This window comes from Triturus cristatus, chromosome 1_2 (assembly GCF_964204655.1).
Source record: "Triturus cristatus chromosome 1_2, aTriCri1.1, whole genome shotgun sequence".
Classification (NCBI taxonomy): Eukaryota; Metazoa; Chordata; class Amphibia; order Caudata; family Salamandridae; genus Triturus; species Triturus cristatus.
In genome coordinates this window covers 34,867,219-34,884,371 of record NC_140580.1, presented here as the reverse complement: position 1 = coordinate 34,884,371, position 17,153 = coordinate 34,867,219, and the positions used below count along the sequence as shown (strand labels likewise).

The window sequence follows — 17,153 nt, the reverse complement described above, 5'->3', positions numbered from 1 at the left end:
GATAGTGATTTATATAAGTATGCTGTCAATACATTCGCAACAAAGAAGCTGTGTGTTGAAGTACAGAGTCCACAATTATATGTATATCAAACTAGAGGAACACTTTCAATAGGATTTAATAGAAGGATGTGAGTTATGGAGCAAAATACCCCATGCAGTTAAGGGATAATAGGGGCTGGCCTAACGGCTAGGGCGGTCGACCACCAATCTGGGGAACCCGAGTCTCGGCAACGACGCTGAACATCCTGTGATTCTGCGCAAATCACTTAATCACCCTGTGCCTAACAAAACAAGCATTGGCATAGCCAATAGGTCTCGCCTTTGGGACCTTATAAGTGTTTAGCCATGCAACAGTTGCATAACTAAACACTTATAAGGTCCCAAAAGCGAGACCTATTGGCTATGCCAATGCTTGTTATAACTATACTGTGTGGTTCTTTTGAATTTAACCTACAATATATGATTAGATCTGGTAAAACAAGCTGCTTATCACTCTTTCTGTATAAGCCTGAAGGCTGCTCTCCACAGCAACGACTTAGAGAACTTTCTAAGGCGGTCTCAGACCGCTAAAACCTCCATAAAGGGTAGTCCGATTTAGTCCAAGGTGCTTCACTTAAATAAGGGTGCACCATCTACTAAGCCAGCCTCCTACATGAACCATCTTCTGAAACACAGAATAGGCTTTTTTTTTTTTTTTTAAACTAATGGCACAGCTAGTATAGCGCTTAGAGTTAGCAAATGAGGCTGTTAATGCTATAGAATACTGAGGTTTAATGTTGGAATATTTTTATTGTTCACATTACTCAAACTTACAGACTCCGGAGATAGTGTAATTCTGAGAACCTCTGAATGTAATAAGGAGAACCTCTGGAGCAGCCTTTCACTCTGATATTACCTCTGAAGCTACCTGATATCTCTTCTGAGGTTACCTGTTATTACTGGATATTACCTCTGATGTCTCCTGTTATTACCTTACTTGCTGCTCCTCATTCATTTCACTTTTTTTTCTTCTAAACTTTATCAGTTTCATAATGTCAGCGTAACCCGCTCCAGTTCCAGGACAATGGATATTCAGAAATGCCCTGTACATAAGGTGTCTAACATCTATTATGCAGAATTTCAACAATGTTGACAGTTTGATCACATCAAAAGTAATCGTACATCTTGTGCTGTCTCACTCACACAGTCCCAACATCTGAATCTGCGCATCAAACGGTGCTTAATATTGGCAATAGTTCCAATCGTAACGTCATGGAGTGTGTGTACAAGTCTAGTGTGTGGATAGAACACATTTAACCAATACCTGCGGGTTCCAGGCCAGCGTCCAGCCGTTCGTCTGATGCACACGGTGTTATTGCTGTAAATTGTTTGAAAGGGCCCCAAATGGCACGTGGGTGGGATGTACTTGGTAATGTGGAGGCGTATAAGTCATAGTTCAGATTGCAATATGCCATACTATTCAGCCAGTCTTTACTCGTCGGCGCCACCCTTTCCCCCCATTTCAGAGCAATTTACCTTTTCGCCAAGAGCAGCCCAACAGCTGTGAATTTCCGAACCGCCTTCGCACATTCATTTAATTTCATTTCATACCTCATCACACCCCATATCATATCAGAACATTTATCATTATGCTTATCACACAAATTACTCAACACAGCACATATCCTACCGTATCTATCACTCAGGGAGATGTAAGTGCACTATTCTCCCGCGAGGGTCTCGAGGCACATGTCACTTCACACCATTTCACAAGGCATCTCATCAGGCATCACATCACCCGGTTTCTCCACTTCCTCTTGGTTGCGAATATTACTATATCACATCACATTACTACACATCTCATCACGTCATTTCATATCGGATCGCATCACGATACCATATAACCACTGCACCACATCAAATCTACACAACAAATCCACATAAGCTGGAATTCCACTAGGTTGCTCACCTATACTTTTCATAGTTGCTGTGCCTGCGATTCATCTTCTGTGAGGTGTTACTGCGGCTATTTTTGAAATATTTGGGGCTCATGGCCCACCTCTGTGTCAGCCTTAACTAGCCTATATGGCCCTTTTCCATTAATCGTTCGCAAGTTTACATGTTACTGTTATTCACTTGCTGCTTGTTGTTGCCAGTGACAGCGGCTTTCGCCCGCTGTCGTCTCACTCTCTTTCATGGTTTGGGGTGGGTGGGGAGTCTGGGTCTATCTTTTGTCTCTGGTTTTTTTGTCTTTTATTTCCTCCCCTTTTTTATTCTAGTCTCTTCCCACTGTAGGTATACAGCTATCACAGGTGCTTATTCACATCCCAAGGATACGCCTGAAAAGTATAATTTGCCCCACTCAGTATCATCCACTCATCGATACTGGGTTCAGGGCTTTTATACCTCCCTCGCAATTCTTCCATAATGCTTCCCAATGATTCTCTCTCTCAATTCAGAACTCTGGCTAGCCACACGCTCATTTAGCCATATTTGCCCGGCACTGCATGTATAATTCCCCTTTGGATAATAACTTTAAAATTGTATCGCTAAACGTGAAGGGCCTTAACCACCCAATCAAACTGGAAAAGAAAAAAAAATACCTTTTTAAACTGAAACCGGATGTAATCCTGTAACAGGAAACTAAGATGTCCCAAGATGGGCTAAGGAACTTTGGCAAGAGCTGGATCGCTGACATGGTTAGCTTGCCCAGTGAAGGCAAAAAAAAGGTGGGGTTGACATTTTAACCTCCAAGAGCGCAGGTTTCTCCATCGAATCATATTTGGCTGATGAGAACGGAAGAGGAGTGCTATCTAAATTCACTAAATCCACAGGGCACTTCCATGTCCTTAATATATATGGCCTGAATAGACGACCCAGAATTCTGGGATTCATTATCCTTACTCCTAAGTAAAATCCCCAACAATGACCTCACTATCTTGGGAGGCGACTTTAACCTCCCCATTGATGTAACACTAGACAGACAATCCAGGTCCATTTTTAACCCCTCTAGGGCACAAAAATCATTACACAAACTATGCGCAAAATTTAACTTACCCAATTCCAGCACCCGGACACTAGACTACACCTTCTTTTCCAGGCCCCATAAATCCTACTCCAGAATTGACTACCTAATGATATCCAAACCTCATATACACCTAATCGACCAAACATATATACTAACGAGGTTAGTCTCGGACCACTCAGCTATAACTCTCTCCCATACTGGTAACAATGCTAATACCCCAAGTAAGATCTGGAGATTCAATGATGAATCGATCAGACGCTGCCTCAAAAGAGAGGATCGAGAAAACCATCTTAAACTACCTGGAAGACAATATCTGCTCTGATACCTCCCCCTCCACCCACTGGAATGCACTGAAAGCCACGGTAAGGGGCACCCTTATTAATATACAAACTAAGATCAACAAAGAACACAACAAAGAGCTCATAATTCTTGAACAAGAAATTAAACCTCTGGAGGCTGCCCACTGATCTGACATGGATCCGCAAACCCTATCTAAACTCACCAACAAAAAGTATGAGTTCAATAGAATCCCAAGTGAGAGAGCAGGCATATGAGTCAACAAATACAAAAGCTTAAATCTGTGCAATGCAAACAGAGCTGGGAAAATTCTGGCCTCTTACCTAAAACATTAACAAAATTGCAAGGGAATTGATCCCCTCACGGATAAATCTAACATCATGCACACCAGACCCCAGAAAATGTTAGAAATATTAGAAGATTTTTACCAGTCTCTTTACACAGACGACTCTGAGATAGACGCTTCCGCTTGTGCGGATTATCTTAGAGACATCACACTCCCGTCCATCACGGATCAAGAAAAAGCTAGCCCAAGCTCTCCTTTTTCTCTGGAAGAGGTAGACTTAGCAATTTGCTCGTTACCACACCAGACCCCAGAAAATGTTAGAAATATTAAAAGATTTTTACCAGTCTCTTTACACAGACGACTCGGAGATAAGACGCTTCCGCCTGTGCGGATTATTTTAGAGACATCACACTCCCGTCCATCACGGATTAAGAAAAAGCTAGCCTAAACTCTCCGTTTTCTCTGGAAGAGGTAGACTTAGCAATTTGCTTGTTAAAAATTAACAAAGCCCCTGGCCTAGATGGCTATACGCCAATTTTTTCAAAACCTCTGCCCATGTACTTAAACCAACTCTTGTCCCTTTTTCAACATTTTGCCGACTCTGGCACCATATCCGGCACCACCAGCGAAGCCACTATCGTTGTAATCCCCAAAGAAGGGAAGGACCCGACTCAAGTAAAAAATTAAAGACCAATCTCCCTAATTAATCTGGATGCAAAGATTTACGCTAAGATTCTCTGCAAGAGACTAGAGCCCCTTCTTCCTCAACTAATTGGAAATTCACAAGAGGGCTTCATGAAAGACTTTCCAATGACAACACCCGGCTCCTCTGCCAGATCATTGAAAAGGCTAAATTAGCCCCCTCTGAAACGGTAGCGGTTACCCTTGATGCTGAAAAAGCATTCGATAGGGTCTTATAGACTTTTCTCCGTGAAGCTCTCAAAAAATTTAATGTAGGGGATACCTTCACTAAAATGATCATTGCCCCATACAGTTGTCCATCTGCTAAGGTCAGGTCTGGTGGTTTACTTTCCTCTGCAATTAAGCTACAAAGTTTCATTATTCATCCGAAGTCTTGAACCCTTACTACACAAGATTAGATCTAACTCCCACATTCATGGTATTGCCTTCAATAATCTCAGGGTGAAAGTCGCGGCATATGCAGATGTAAATGTAAATGTGCAGGAATTTATATAGCGCAAATCACCAAGCGGTCTCTAAGCGCTTGCTTAGGGAACCCGTCCTGGTATTCCCCTGTGAGATAACCCAGGCAGGGCATCCGCAAGGTGAAAGCCAGGCATCCCGCCGCGAGGGGCCCATGTGGAGATTAAGCAAGCTATTGCCCAGAGTCGCAGAGTGTGAACCCATGAGTCAAGTATGCACTGGAGCGAGAATTATCGAGTCCATGGACATTTATGGACTCAAGACCCAGCCGAGCCGGGAATTGAACCCTGGTCCTGGGCTGACCTCTGCTTCCAGGTCTGCCTCCTCTAACCAGTGAGCCACACTTCTCCACATGCAGATATCTTAATAATGTCTGAAAGGGCTTCCCAATCTATCCCTGCCCTACTCCAAACCATTGATGAATACGCCCAAGTCTCTAACTACAAACCTAAAGACAAATCTAAAATCCTTGCTCTAAATAGTCTCTGTTCCAGGGCTCTGTTCGCCAACACAGGTCTTAGCTGACAGCCTAAATTTGCAAAATATTTGGGTCTGGAGTTCAACTCTGACTTATTAGAATCCCTGAAACATAATGAGGCACTTACTTTAAGAAAGATAGACTCTCTTCTCGAGGGCTGGAAAACTAAATTCCTGACGAGGTGGGGCCAAGTTGAGACCATCAAAATGATGATCACCCCCATAGTCAATTACTTTTCAAATATGCTTCCGTTAACGCTGTCTGAAGAATTTCTACGAAAAATTGACAAATTACTAAATAATTTCTTTGGAAAAACAAAAGACCAAGAATCTCAATTAAAAAACGACGCCTTCCAGTTCACCTCGGCGGTGTTAATCTGGCAGATTTCAAGAACTACCAAACTGCCTTCCTAGCCAGACAGGGCTCGCTTTGGTTCACTCAATTTCCGGACTATACTACCACGTGGTTAGCAGTAGAAAGGGAACTTCTAGGGGAATTACACCCGGTCTCTCACCTAACCAGTAACCCCAAACCCCCGCCCTCGGGTAAATATATTTTCCAAAATACCAAAAGGACCCTCTTGAAAATTAATAGAGTCCTAAGAATCCAGATCTCTAACTCAAATTTAACCTACCTTTGGAACAACTCTAAAATTAGAATCCATGGCTCTCCAGCCTGCTAGTCTCATTGGGCCTCTAAGGGCTTTCATTTTCTAAAAGATCTATGGCCCTCCCAAAATCTGCTATCCAAAAGAGACTTGCAAAAGCACTTCAACCTGCAAAACTTAGACTTTTACGATTTTTGAAGCTTAAGGTAGCCCTTTCTAAACTAAAGTTTTCAAATAACGACCCTTCCCTCATAAGGATCATCCTATCCTTTAAAAAATCCTGCCACCAGGCCTCCAAGCTCTACCATCTTATACAACTGAAGTCCTGCAACACATCCTCTAGACTCCAAGCTAAATGGGACCCCAACGGAATGATCTTGGCATCATATTTGGAGATCAGTGGTCTCGTCTAAAATATCCCCCTCTCTTGCACAGACGAAATTCTGGTTACTAAACAGGACTTTCTGGACCCCAGCACGCCTCCACAAACTCTCCCTAAGAGAGACTCCAAGTTGCTGGAACTGTAATGACCCTGTGGGTGATCTCCCTCACTTTCTCTTTTACTGTAGAGCAATCGCTCCATTTTGGAATTCAGTGTTTAACTTTATTGACTATCTGCAGAGTCCCTCTTGAATGATCGTTTTTAACATTACTCAAGGGATTTTTAGACCCAAACATCAGTTCACGCAATGACAGTCTATTATAATCGATATCCTTCTTACTGCTGTCTGCAAATCTATTTTAACTAACTGGAAAAAAACACAGCCGCTACCTCCTTCCGCAACCTGGATAAACTGGATCTCATTTTTGAGAGGGGCAGATAATACCTCATTACAAAACTCCCCATGGATTACACGCAATACATCTATCTGGAACTCCCCTGATAACTATTTTGCCACTTCCAAACCACCGTGATTCTCTACTTCTCACCCTCTATTCCCCTGTATATCTGCCCTCTCTTACATGGATACAAATATGAGTGATATTCAGAACTGATATCACCTCCTCCCAAAACACTGAACTGAATTCTTGGATTGAGTGAATCGTATGACCTGGAATACACCTGCACTTATATACATTAAGACCTCCTGGGATTTTACATGCGGATACATGAGTTTCGTCTTTATACCTACTAGTGCCCCCTCTTTCCCCTTTTTATCTATCTTCTTTTATTTTTTTTCTATAGCTTAATTTTACGCCATATCACACACCCTATGGATGTATCTAATCTTCATATGTGGTTTTCCTCTCACTTACCGTCTGCTACCTGGATTTTGCTCTGTATTCTAGACCCTCAGGTCACGATCAACCCTCCAGGACTCTATGCACCTGAAATGTATACCTTAAATTGGACCCTTATATCCTCAGATTCTCCTTTTTTCTCTGTTCATTTATTTATGAAACATTTGCACAATAAAATTTGTATGGAATTTAAAATATATATTTTACAATGACATTCTGTTTTTTAGTGATCCTTGAGTGTGTTGTGCAGTTACAAAAAAGGCTTTTGTGTCTCACTAACCGAGCGGTCATGTCTCATGGAGTGAACCGATAGCTGAAACACATTTAATGCAAACATTCCTCAGTGGGTTGTGTATGGGTACAGTCCAACTCATTTTCTGATTGGCACATTTACTGAGTCCTTGGCGTCGGGGGGTGGGGGGGGGGGGGGGAGGCCAAGGAATCAGAACCCTGAAACTACAGAATATTCTATAGAACCTAAGACTGGATTTCGGGGCCGAGCCTGTAATTCACCAGAGCCATCTAACAGGAAGCGAGGTTCTAAATATCAAAGTCATATTATTTGACTAGCAGTGACTGTGTTAGACTCTTCACCTACAGATAAAAGTTACTAGACATTTTATTTTAAAGCCAGGTTTTCACTTGCACCTGCAGGCCACATGTATCCAAAATGCACCAACTTTTTCCTTCTCTGTAGGCAAATCATTTTTCTGGATAAAAGCCACTCTATGTGGAAAAGTAAAATAGGACCGACCTTTATTCCCAAGAGAACATTTCCAGTTGAAAATTTATTTCAGTTGATAGGAGAGATGTCGCTACATAGGAGAGATGTCGCTACCACGTAATACGATTCAAAGTATGAGAATGTTATCAAAAGGCTGACACATAATAAATACAAGTAGTACAACCATATCCAAATGCCTCTTCACAAAGACAATATCATGGTTGGTCTCAGTGAGGATAAGACCAATGCAAATAAAAAACAAACAGTAATGTACTTCACTGCGATGTTCTTGGATGATGCTGGATTGCGATTTAAAATTCAAGAAACCTTTTTTTGTGGTGGTGGTGCACAGTTATATTTAGAATAGGGTAAAAGAACGGTTCTAAACCGAGACTGGAGGTAAATTTATTGGCTGTATAACGTAAAATTACAATTGTAAGAAAATGAATTTCTAAATAATTAAGCCCTTGAAGATACGCCAAATGAAACAGACTAGCTCCCTAAATGAAATAGGTCTGTAACACAACCACATAAAAGCTTCTTGGATATTAACTCGACATTATAAACAACCTGCGGGACCACAGGCACCTGTGCATCTGAACTAATAAAGGAACTTTGTGTGCAAATTATACCAACATGCCTGTCATGTCTCTGGATGAGTCCGTCTGTGGATGTTTCATTGCTGTTTTACAAGATAAAAATAGTATTGCTTAATACAGCTCCTTCAAGACTGGAAAAGTGCACTGCATGTGTCACCAGTTTATGACTGAAGAGTCAAGGGATAAGCAGATAGAGGTGTATTCAGAGTGGGATTTTAGTGAAGCCCTGCGCTTTCTCTCCCGATTCCCTCAGACAGCACCTCGTCCAATTCTGAAAACACACTTCCCTAGCACACAGGGAGTAGTTTCAAATGGATTTCTGTATTCTGCATAATCTGGCTCCTAGTTATTCAGCTTGTATGGATGCATTAAAAATTAAATTCACGGTTAAAATGGATAAATTATCCCCACAATCCTAGGCTCACCGACATTCAGTTAAGGCCCAGTGACACCCCCAGGGAACCAAGAGTCGAGCTTCCACCATTGATGGGAAACTATATTGCAGTGGCAGAAGTGGAAAAACCCTGTTCTGAATGAACATGCGCATTCTCCTGCCAATAGACAAATGTTGAACCCTCTGATTGTAGCTCTGCATAGTGCCTGTAATACCACCCTCAGAGGCTGCTCAGGTGTTCCTTCTAAGACCTACCCTTCCATCCCCCTTCCAGAACACGAGTGCAAGTTCATGCGCAGTGACTTACCATCATTTCATCTCAAAGTGTTGATAGGAATCAAGTAGATATGTTAGTATAACTAGCTCAAAAGATGTGAGAAATCATTAGAAGAACATACATCAGAATGTTATATAATCAGTAGCAGATTGCTCAGTGATAAACGCTTGCTACCCAGTCTTGTTTCCCCAATTATGCCTTCAAAACATCCCTAGAATAACTCCCTTCTTTCGGTCATTCTACCCACATTCGCTGCCGGACTCTCCAGTTTTCTTTCCCTTTCTCCCACTAATATCCCAATATTCATTACTAAAAACCCCGATTCCCCCGGTAAACATTAGGCTCTTGTACCACCTGACTTTATTTTAAATATCTGTGTGTACATTGCAATAGCACCAGTGAAAACTATTGCAGGTGTAATTATTGGATAACTGACCCACCATTTTCAGGGGTGATAAGTTATCCCAGGATAATGTCCACAATGGTGTTCATTAATAAGGGAGGTAATGTGCATACAATGGGACTACTGCAGCCCTGTAAGCTACAACACCCCAGGGGCTGTCAATACCGAGCTAGTTGACAACAGGAAGTATAACTTGTTACATCATCAGAGCTCTCGAGTTACAAGGAATCCATCAATAAATACTGCATACAACAATAGCCAAACAAACAGCTTTACATTAGGAGTCTCAGTGAACTGTTAAGTGCAGGGCCGTTCTTCCTCCATGAGTACAGTTGTCACACGGCTCCTTTATAGCACCCTCGAAGGGGTTGTGTCCCTCCTTAGCCCTCACAGTTCTTTCTACTCATGCTTCACACGCTCCACAGCTACATAGAAGGTCTTCTTATCATCCAGGCAATGCCATCCGATTGGTCCTATTTCACAGTCTGCACAGATGAGGAATTTTATTTTGCCAACATCCTTCGTAAACCCAACATTTTCAAATGTGTACATATCGTCCACCAGCCAATGATCCTCAAGAACGTCTCCATCTGGGGAACTGCCATCCCCCAATGCAGTCTTCTTCCTCATAGATGGAAGAAAAAGCTGCAAAGTAGAAAACAATTTAAGAGGTAAGCATTTTTCCCATTATATACTATCATAAAACACTTGAGTTAGTCACAATGCTACAGTAACATAATAAAATGTTAAGTTTAACACCAGATCGTGCACTGCTTAAGGACACTTATGGTCAGGAGTCACCTTTCAATGACCGGCAAATGTCTACCGGTAGGCATGCCTAATGAGTCAAATTTGAAAAACAAACATAAAAAAGCCCCCTTTGTACAAGAAGGTGCCCTATGGGTAATGTTGTACTTGAAGTGAAGCCCAATACTGTGTGCTGGCTGAAGTACACGAATGAACGGACCCTTGCTGAAGAAATTTCCATGAGTACCTCTAGGATTGAATAAAAGCAATTTGCAGACTTGCAAGATTGGAGGGAATTAGTACATGCACTAAACTACTGTGTTGCCGGGGCACCTGCTGCCCTAATAATTGTATGACCCAGGGTTCATGTATTTCATGTCTGAGAAATATGTACAGCCAGGAGAAAATACTAAATAGTTACAAGCCAGATGCATGAAAGGATTGTGTGACTGCAAACACTGCAATTTGCAAAATCACTCGGCCACAAAATGTATTGTTTTAAATGTACAAAACCCATTTTACCATTCTGAAAAGTTTTTCAAACGCTTAAAATAGGTTTAGCGACTCATACCAAATCACAATTTGAAAGAAGTGTTCTTTTCGAATTGTGAATCGGTATGCAATGTATCAATGAATTGCAACTGCAAGTTCGGTTGCAGATCACTGAAAAGTTACAGAGATCTCAAAGGAGGCGCCAAGGAGAATGGTTCCCCTTTGGGAACTGAGTTGGGAGCCTCTGGAGGGGCAGGTTATGGTCCAGGGAACCACTGCCTGCTCCCCTTCATGTTTCCTCAAGTTGAATACTTACTTTTGATACCAACACCTTTTCCCTTAAGGAAGAAGGGTTGCTTAAAAAAAACAAAAAAAAGAAGTAGACTTGGGAATGCAAACAGGGATGGTACCCGACTACCTATTGCAGGCTACCATCGCTGTATTTGTAGCCAATTAGAGGGAGGTCGGAAATTGCAATTTGGCAAATTATTATACATTAGTGAGGCTGCGACCCCTGCAAATGGCGATTTTGTGACATGACCTATTTGTACATAGGTCGCTTTGCAAAATCTGAATCCATTAGCAAAAAAGTCGGAGCACAACTGGAGACTCCTTTTTGCCAACTGACTTTTAGTACATCTGGCCCCATCTTCTTTATCATTTATAATATGTTAATCTAATTTGCTTTACATTCATTGCCTTTTGGGCGAGAAGCAGTGCTTATGTTTCCTATATACACAATAGAATAGATCTTTTATATTACTTATGTTGTGCTTGCGGTTATGTGACTGAACTATGAAGTGAACTGTGATGGTGTAAAGTAAAAAAAAAGAAAAAAGAAAAGAAAATACCATGCTCAAAAACACCGACCTGCGAAGACATGCTTGAGTTCTCAATCCTTTGCCTACCAAACCCTTCATGTTAACTCACCGCACTTGTTGGTTTACACCTTTATTCCAATCTTGGAGGGGGAAATAACCAAATTAACTCAAAGAGCAAAGTGTCTAATAAATCTACAAATAAGTGCCCAGTTTCAGGCATGAAACACATCTTTCATTTCCTGTCAGACATGACCACTCTGATTAACTTTTCACTTTCAGTGCCATAGTTTTAACCAACTCTTAAAAGCGATACTCTCTCCGCTCCTAAAGAAAGTTTAAGAAACCCACTGCTGATATACAAATGTCGACTAACTTTCATCCGATATCCAATTTACCATTCTCCTGCAAAGTTTTCTAAAGAGTAATTGTAAGTTACACATCAACTTCAGGTTACATCAAACAAAACCAATTACTCCTGACCTCCAATCTGACTTCGACCAACAAGAGAAACAGACTAAAACTCCAGAGAGGCAGGTTTGGATTATCTGGTATTGCCCTTAAATAGATATGTGCATTGCACTCTGGTAGGACTCCACAAGTATGCATGGATTCTTTGGCTTTCTTCAGGGCCAAATATGTGAGGTATGCCTCTTAATAATTAACAGAGACATACACATCTATAAAAAGGTATACTGAACTAGTGGTTGGAGTGAATCGTCACACTCACATTCACCTTCACAAACTTTTGCACAGCCGCTGCCACACCCTGCTCATCTACAGGTTTTAGTAAGCCTCTCATCACATACTTAAAACATCCCTGAGCTCCTACCTCTCAGTGAGGGGGTTGTAGCCCGCTTTGTGACCAGATTCGCATAGCAAGGAAGTTACCCTATGATGAAGCATGCCACCTTTGGGTGGGTGCGGGAAACCGTTCTATAAAAGGGACACTCCTGCACTCCTCTTATCTTCAATCAGACCCAGGGGCCTTTAGTGTTACACGGCTGTAACAGCTTCACCAGTGAGTCCCCCAGGGCCCGACAGGCCTGTTTCATGTCTCGCCCGCTCCAACAGCATAGATGTCACAACTCGCGCTTTATGCGCTACCTGTACTACACTGGTTTCTCAATGTGGTGGTAACCTGGCATTTTTTGTGGCAGATGGTATAACCTCCTAGGTGCTTTCCCTCCTCTCCCATTACAATACTACCCTGCAATCCTGTTTTTTACTACCAATAACTTAGGACAGTCCTTTATAGACTTGTTTAACTCGAAAGGTACTGGTGGGCTTCCGTGTATGCTCTGGGGTGAAAGCGAAAGCTCAGGAAAGCGTGTTATGTGGCCGATGTCTGTGAGGCGCGGTCTATAAAGATCACGCGCGGCATTTCCCTGACACTTGGCTTTACTGATGCTATCAGGGAGAAAGTACTGCTTTGCCTGCTCTGGATTACTCATTTTCTGTTTCTCTGTGATTCTTCATCCCAATGGCGTTCTTCTGCAGCACTGGATTTTGCCAATCACCTTTCCTGTTCTTGGACAAAGGAAATATTAGGAATCCTGGATTATTAACGGCTTTGTGAGTGAGCCTCGGGTGCAAAGAGGGAAGGGACTTGGGGTGACATCACTTAGTAACTTTATATGTTTAAAAGGTACTTACCTTTTCTTTTGTGTTTTGGCTCTTGAAGAGAGCGTGACGACAATGAATGATTATCCAGAGACTGGAGGGGATTGTGCCGTATGCCCTGCTGAGAGCAGTTATGTCTCTATGAACTTTCCTTTCTCCCTATTTGCTACCTCCTTTACTCTAAAAGCTAATTGCCAACACTTGTTAATTATGGAGTTTTGAGGACTAACTCTGTTACTGCGGAACCTGGATTTCAAGTGAGTGGGAATATGACAACGGAAGCATTCAGCATTTCAGAAGGTGCCCCGTCCACAGGTAATTGCAGCTCTAGTCCTGTTCTGAGAGTCAGGCTGCTTACAGTACACGCTGCAGCACGCAGCAGGCTCTCCCTTCCGAGCGGCGCTGCTGGCCTCAGCATTGATCAGATGGGCTCCCAGCTTCTGTCGACGAGTTAAGTTCAATTTCCCCTCAACAGGGAACAGGGTTGATCTCCTTGCTCCCGAATGAAGCCCAGGGATGGGGCAAAGTCCTACAGCTTTCTCTGGGTTGGTCAGGGTCAGGTCTTGATGGCTTGACCCTGCTTCAATTTTCTTAAGGAAAACTCCGTACCGGCAGCCCCACCTAGCTTCTGAATCACGGATACGGACATATGGGGGTCGCCGTCGAGGCTCACACAAGTATTAGCACTTTGTCACGCAGTCACTTCTACAGTGGCCCCCTATGGTAAACTGGGGAGTGGTGGGCGGTGTTAGACCTGGCACCATTGGCGTAGATCTCCCTTCTATTTTTTGTCACTTTTTGTCTCCTTCGTGGTTGCTGGCGTTAGACGCTCTGTGCGCTGTGCCACTGCCATTCATTGTAACAGCGCGAATGCTCCGTATTATAAATTAACTGTATGAACTAGTATAGTCTTAGTTGTGCCAAGGAACATGTTAAGAAAGTCGAATTTGGTATGCTTGAGCTTCAAATAGTAACGCACATCTGGTAGTGGTGATTGTATTCCGAATGTGCAACTACCACTTTTGGAAAGCAGGTATCTTTTTGTCTAAACCTTCCTGTGTGTTTTCTTGGTATGTGTATTGGCCGTCTGGTTTAGAGGGCCAGGGCAGGCTGAGGCCGACCTGGGTCGAATGGAGGAATCTGTAATTGAAGTATGGGGAGGGGTGACCCCTTTGATCTGAGCAGGGCTGTGCCTGGCAAGGTGAAGGATGGCTCCACCTCCCACTGGGCGTCTGATGGTGGGCCCCCTCTCCCTGAAAGGGAGAATGCCGCCTCGTAAATAAAGTGACCCAAGTCGACAATAAACTGGTTCTGGCCGGGTCGAGTGATTTGTGACTTTCTCAAGAACAAAGACTTTTGGGGTATAATGATCTGAGCTGAAACCCCGTTGAGGTGTGTAACTTCGGGATGCGAAGGCAAACCTCTGTCCGTGTAACAAGAGGGAAAGGACTTTGAAAATGCCATCCATCTACTGAAGCAACTACCCAAGGGCCTGATTTCAGCTTGCCTCCTGCTGAAGTGTCAGGGACATTAGACTTCATTCGTCAGCAGCCCGGATTCCTCTCGAAGGGAATCCTACTTGCAGGTGAGGCCTCTGTCGAGAAATCCAGGGTCTCTAGTTCTACTGTGGGGAACGCCGCATTTGACTTGCTACGGAAACTATTGCTATCGCCATTGTGGGCCGCTGCAGCTGAGGAGCTGTGCCGCTGAGTGCCCGCATTTGACTTGCTACGGAAACTATTGCTATCGCCATTGTGAGCCGCTACAGCAGAAGAGCTGTGCCGCTGAGTGCCCGCATTTGCCTTGCTACGGAATCCATTGTTGTAGCCGTTGTGGGCCGCTGCAGCTGAGGAGCTGTGCCGCTGAGTGCCCGGATCTGCCTTGATACAAAACCCATTGCTATCGCCACTGTGGGCTGCTGCAGTCGAGGAGCTGTGCCGCCGAGTGCCCGCCTTGGCCTTGCCACGAAAACTAGGTCCATAGAAGACGATTCCAGAACTGACGTTCCACGGCACATATTAATAGATAATCAGCCTGTGATCAAAACAGAGACAACAATTTTATATAGGTGGTATTTGACCCCAGTAAACGGAGGAAAAATTGAACACTTATGTGCTGGAGGAGATGTGACCTGTCAGGGGGCATTAGGCAAATGTGGTGGACGTACAACAGAGCATAAATGTACTGTAAATACATTTTGTCACAAATTTAAAGATATCACATCGATCTTTTGCCCACTTACATCACCTGCAATCATGCTTAGGGCCCTGGCACAAGACAATTGATGGACGGAATGCAGAACAAATCAAACATTCACCCCCAGTCAAGAGATATGGGTTAAATCCATCATTCTTTCGCTCAACATGCCACCCCAGTTTAGACCTGGCCATATGGAAATCAGTCTTGACCCTGTGCCTCATGGGAACAGTCCAGCCCGAACTTCTAAGCCTGGACCAGAAACAATTGTATGTCTTTTGCTTCCTAGGGCCTTGGCACAGCATATCAATTTCTCACTGTACTCACTGTTCAGATTCCGTCATTACACACCCCATTACAACCCGCAGTCAACGCCAAGGTCAATACTTGCATACAAATGTAAGTTCCCAGAGAAACTCTCAATAGCCTCACATTGGAATAAGGTTTTGGACACTTACACATTGCAGTGAAGGGATTAAAAATGCCCCTGCAAAGCATAATTACAACTGTCCACCTTTCACAAACTACATATCTTTAAAATTGGACATAGGAAGGACACTACTCATCTGCCGAACCTTTTCCTCAGTAAATTGATCCACTGTAGCATCCAAGTTCATGGTGGAAACCTGTCAAGGTGTTAAGTATGTTTATATCGCTGTACGCAGACGATGTGACTCTGTATCTTATCAATCCCGCAGACAATTTGGATCCCATATTGCGGGAGTTTGTCCGCTTTGAAGGTCTTGCGGGAATCTCCGTAAATTGGTCAAAGTCAGTGATATTCCCCCTGACCGATGGTACCACAGCGGTGTCCTCCGAATACCCCTTACGTTGGGAGGCTGACGAGGTCAAATATTTGTGGGTTTGGATAAGTCGTGACCTCCAGGCAATCTGGACTCTTAACTTTGGCAGGGCGATGGTGTGGCCAGGTGAGAAAGTGAGGCTCTGGACTTCCCTGCCGCTGTCCCTCACGGGGAGGATTGCGCTGACTAAGATGATTGTACTACCCAAGTTCCTCTATCTATTTGTCAATATACCCATTCCACTTACGTCGCATTTTTTTGCCACCCTGAGATCCCATCTGGTGTCGCTGGTGTGGGTGGGCGGACAGGCTAGAGTGGCTTGGGATATTTTGACGCTGCCTTTGAAACAGGGCGGCCTGGGAGCCCCAGATATGAGGCTATATGCCCTTTGTGCCCAGGCTCAATTCCTGCATTTTTGGACCCATCCTACTCCCTTCCAGCTGCACGTGGCGGTGGAGCGAGACGCTGTGGCGCCCCTCCCCCTGAATGTGGCGATATGCGCCGCGGCGAGGCGCCCCAGAGTGGATGTGGACACGGCGGGGGCCTTGCAATGGGTGTGGGAGGGGTTGCGTAAAAGGGCTGGGGTTCCACTGATGTATGCCCCCTCGATCCCACTGGCACATAACCCGATGCTGCCATGTTTGGCAGATGGAGTGGAGAGGCGCCTTGTTGAGAAGCTACATCTTCGTACTTTTGCCGATCTTTTCCCTGAGGGCAAGTTCATGTCCCCCCCGGTGCCTGTGGAGGGCGAAACGGTGCCCTTCTCCGAACTCTTTTTGTATAATAAACTGAGAGCAGCCTGCCGAGCATTGAGTGGGGACTTCCCTGATGCACCGCCGACCTTTACAGCTTTGGAGGTGGTGTTGGGTTCCCTGTCCCCCCGTAAGCTGGTCACTCGTATATATCGTCAAATGCAAAACATGGCGCCGGTGGTAACGCCTAAGTCCCTACAATATTGGAACGAAGAGCTCCAGCCCGCGATCTCTGAAGAGCAAT

At 43.9% G+C, this 17,153-nt stretch overlaps 1 protein-coding gene across 1 annotated transcript in view; it reads right to left on the bottom strand.

Moving 5' to 3' along the window:
- Window positions 1-7,820: 7,820 nt before the first annotated feature.
- Window positions 7,821-17,153, bottom strand: part of RABIF (RAB interacting factor) — a 32,450-nt gene continuing 23,117 nt past the window's right edge. Inside the window, exon 2 of the mRNA XM_085600341.1 lies at window positions 7,821-10,123. Coding sequence (XP_085456467.1) covers window positions 9,878-10,123 — 246 coding nt within the window. The 3' untranslated portion in view covers window positions 7,821-9,877. The remainder of the gene's footprint in view (window positions 10,124-17,153) is intronic.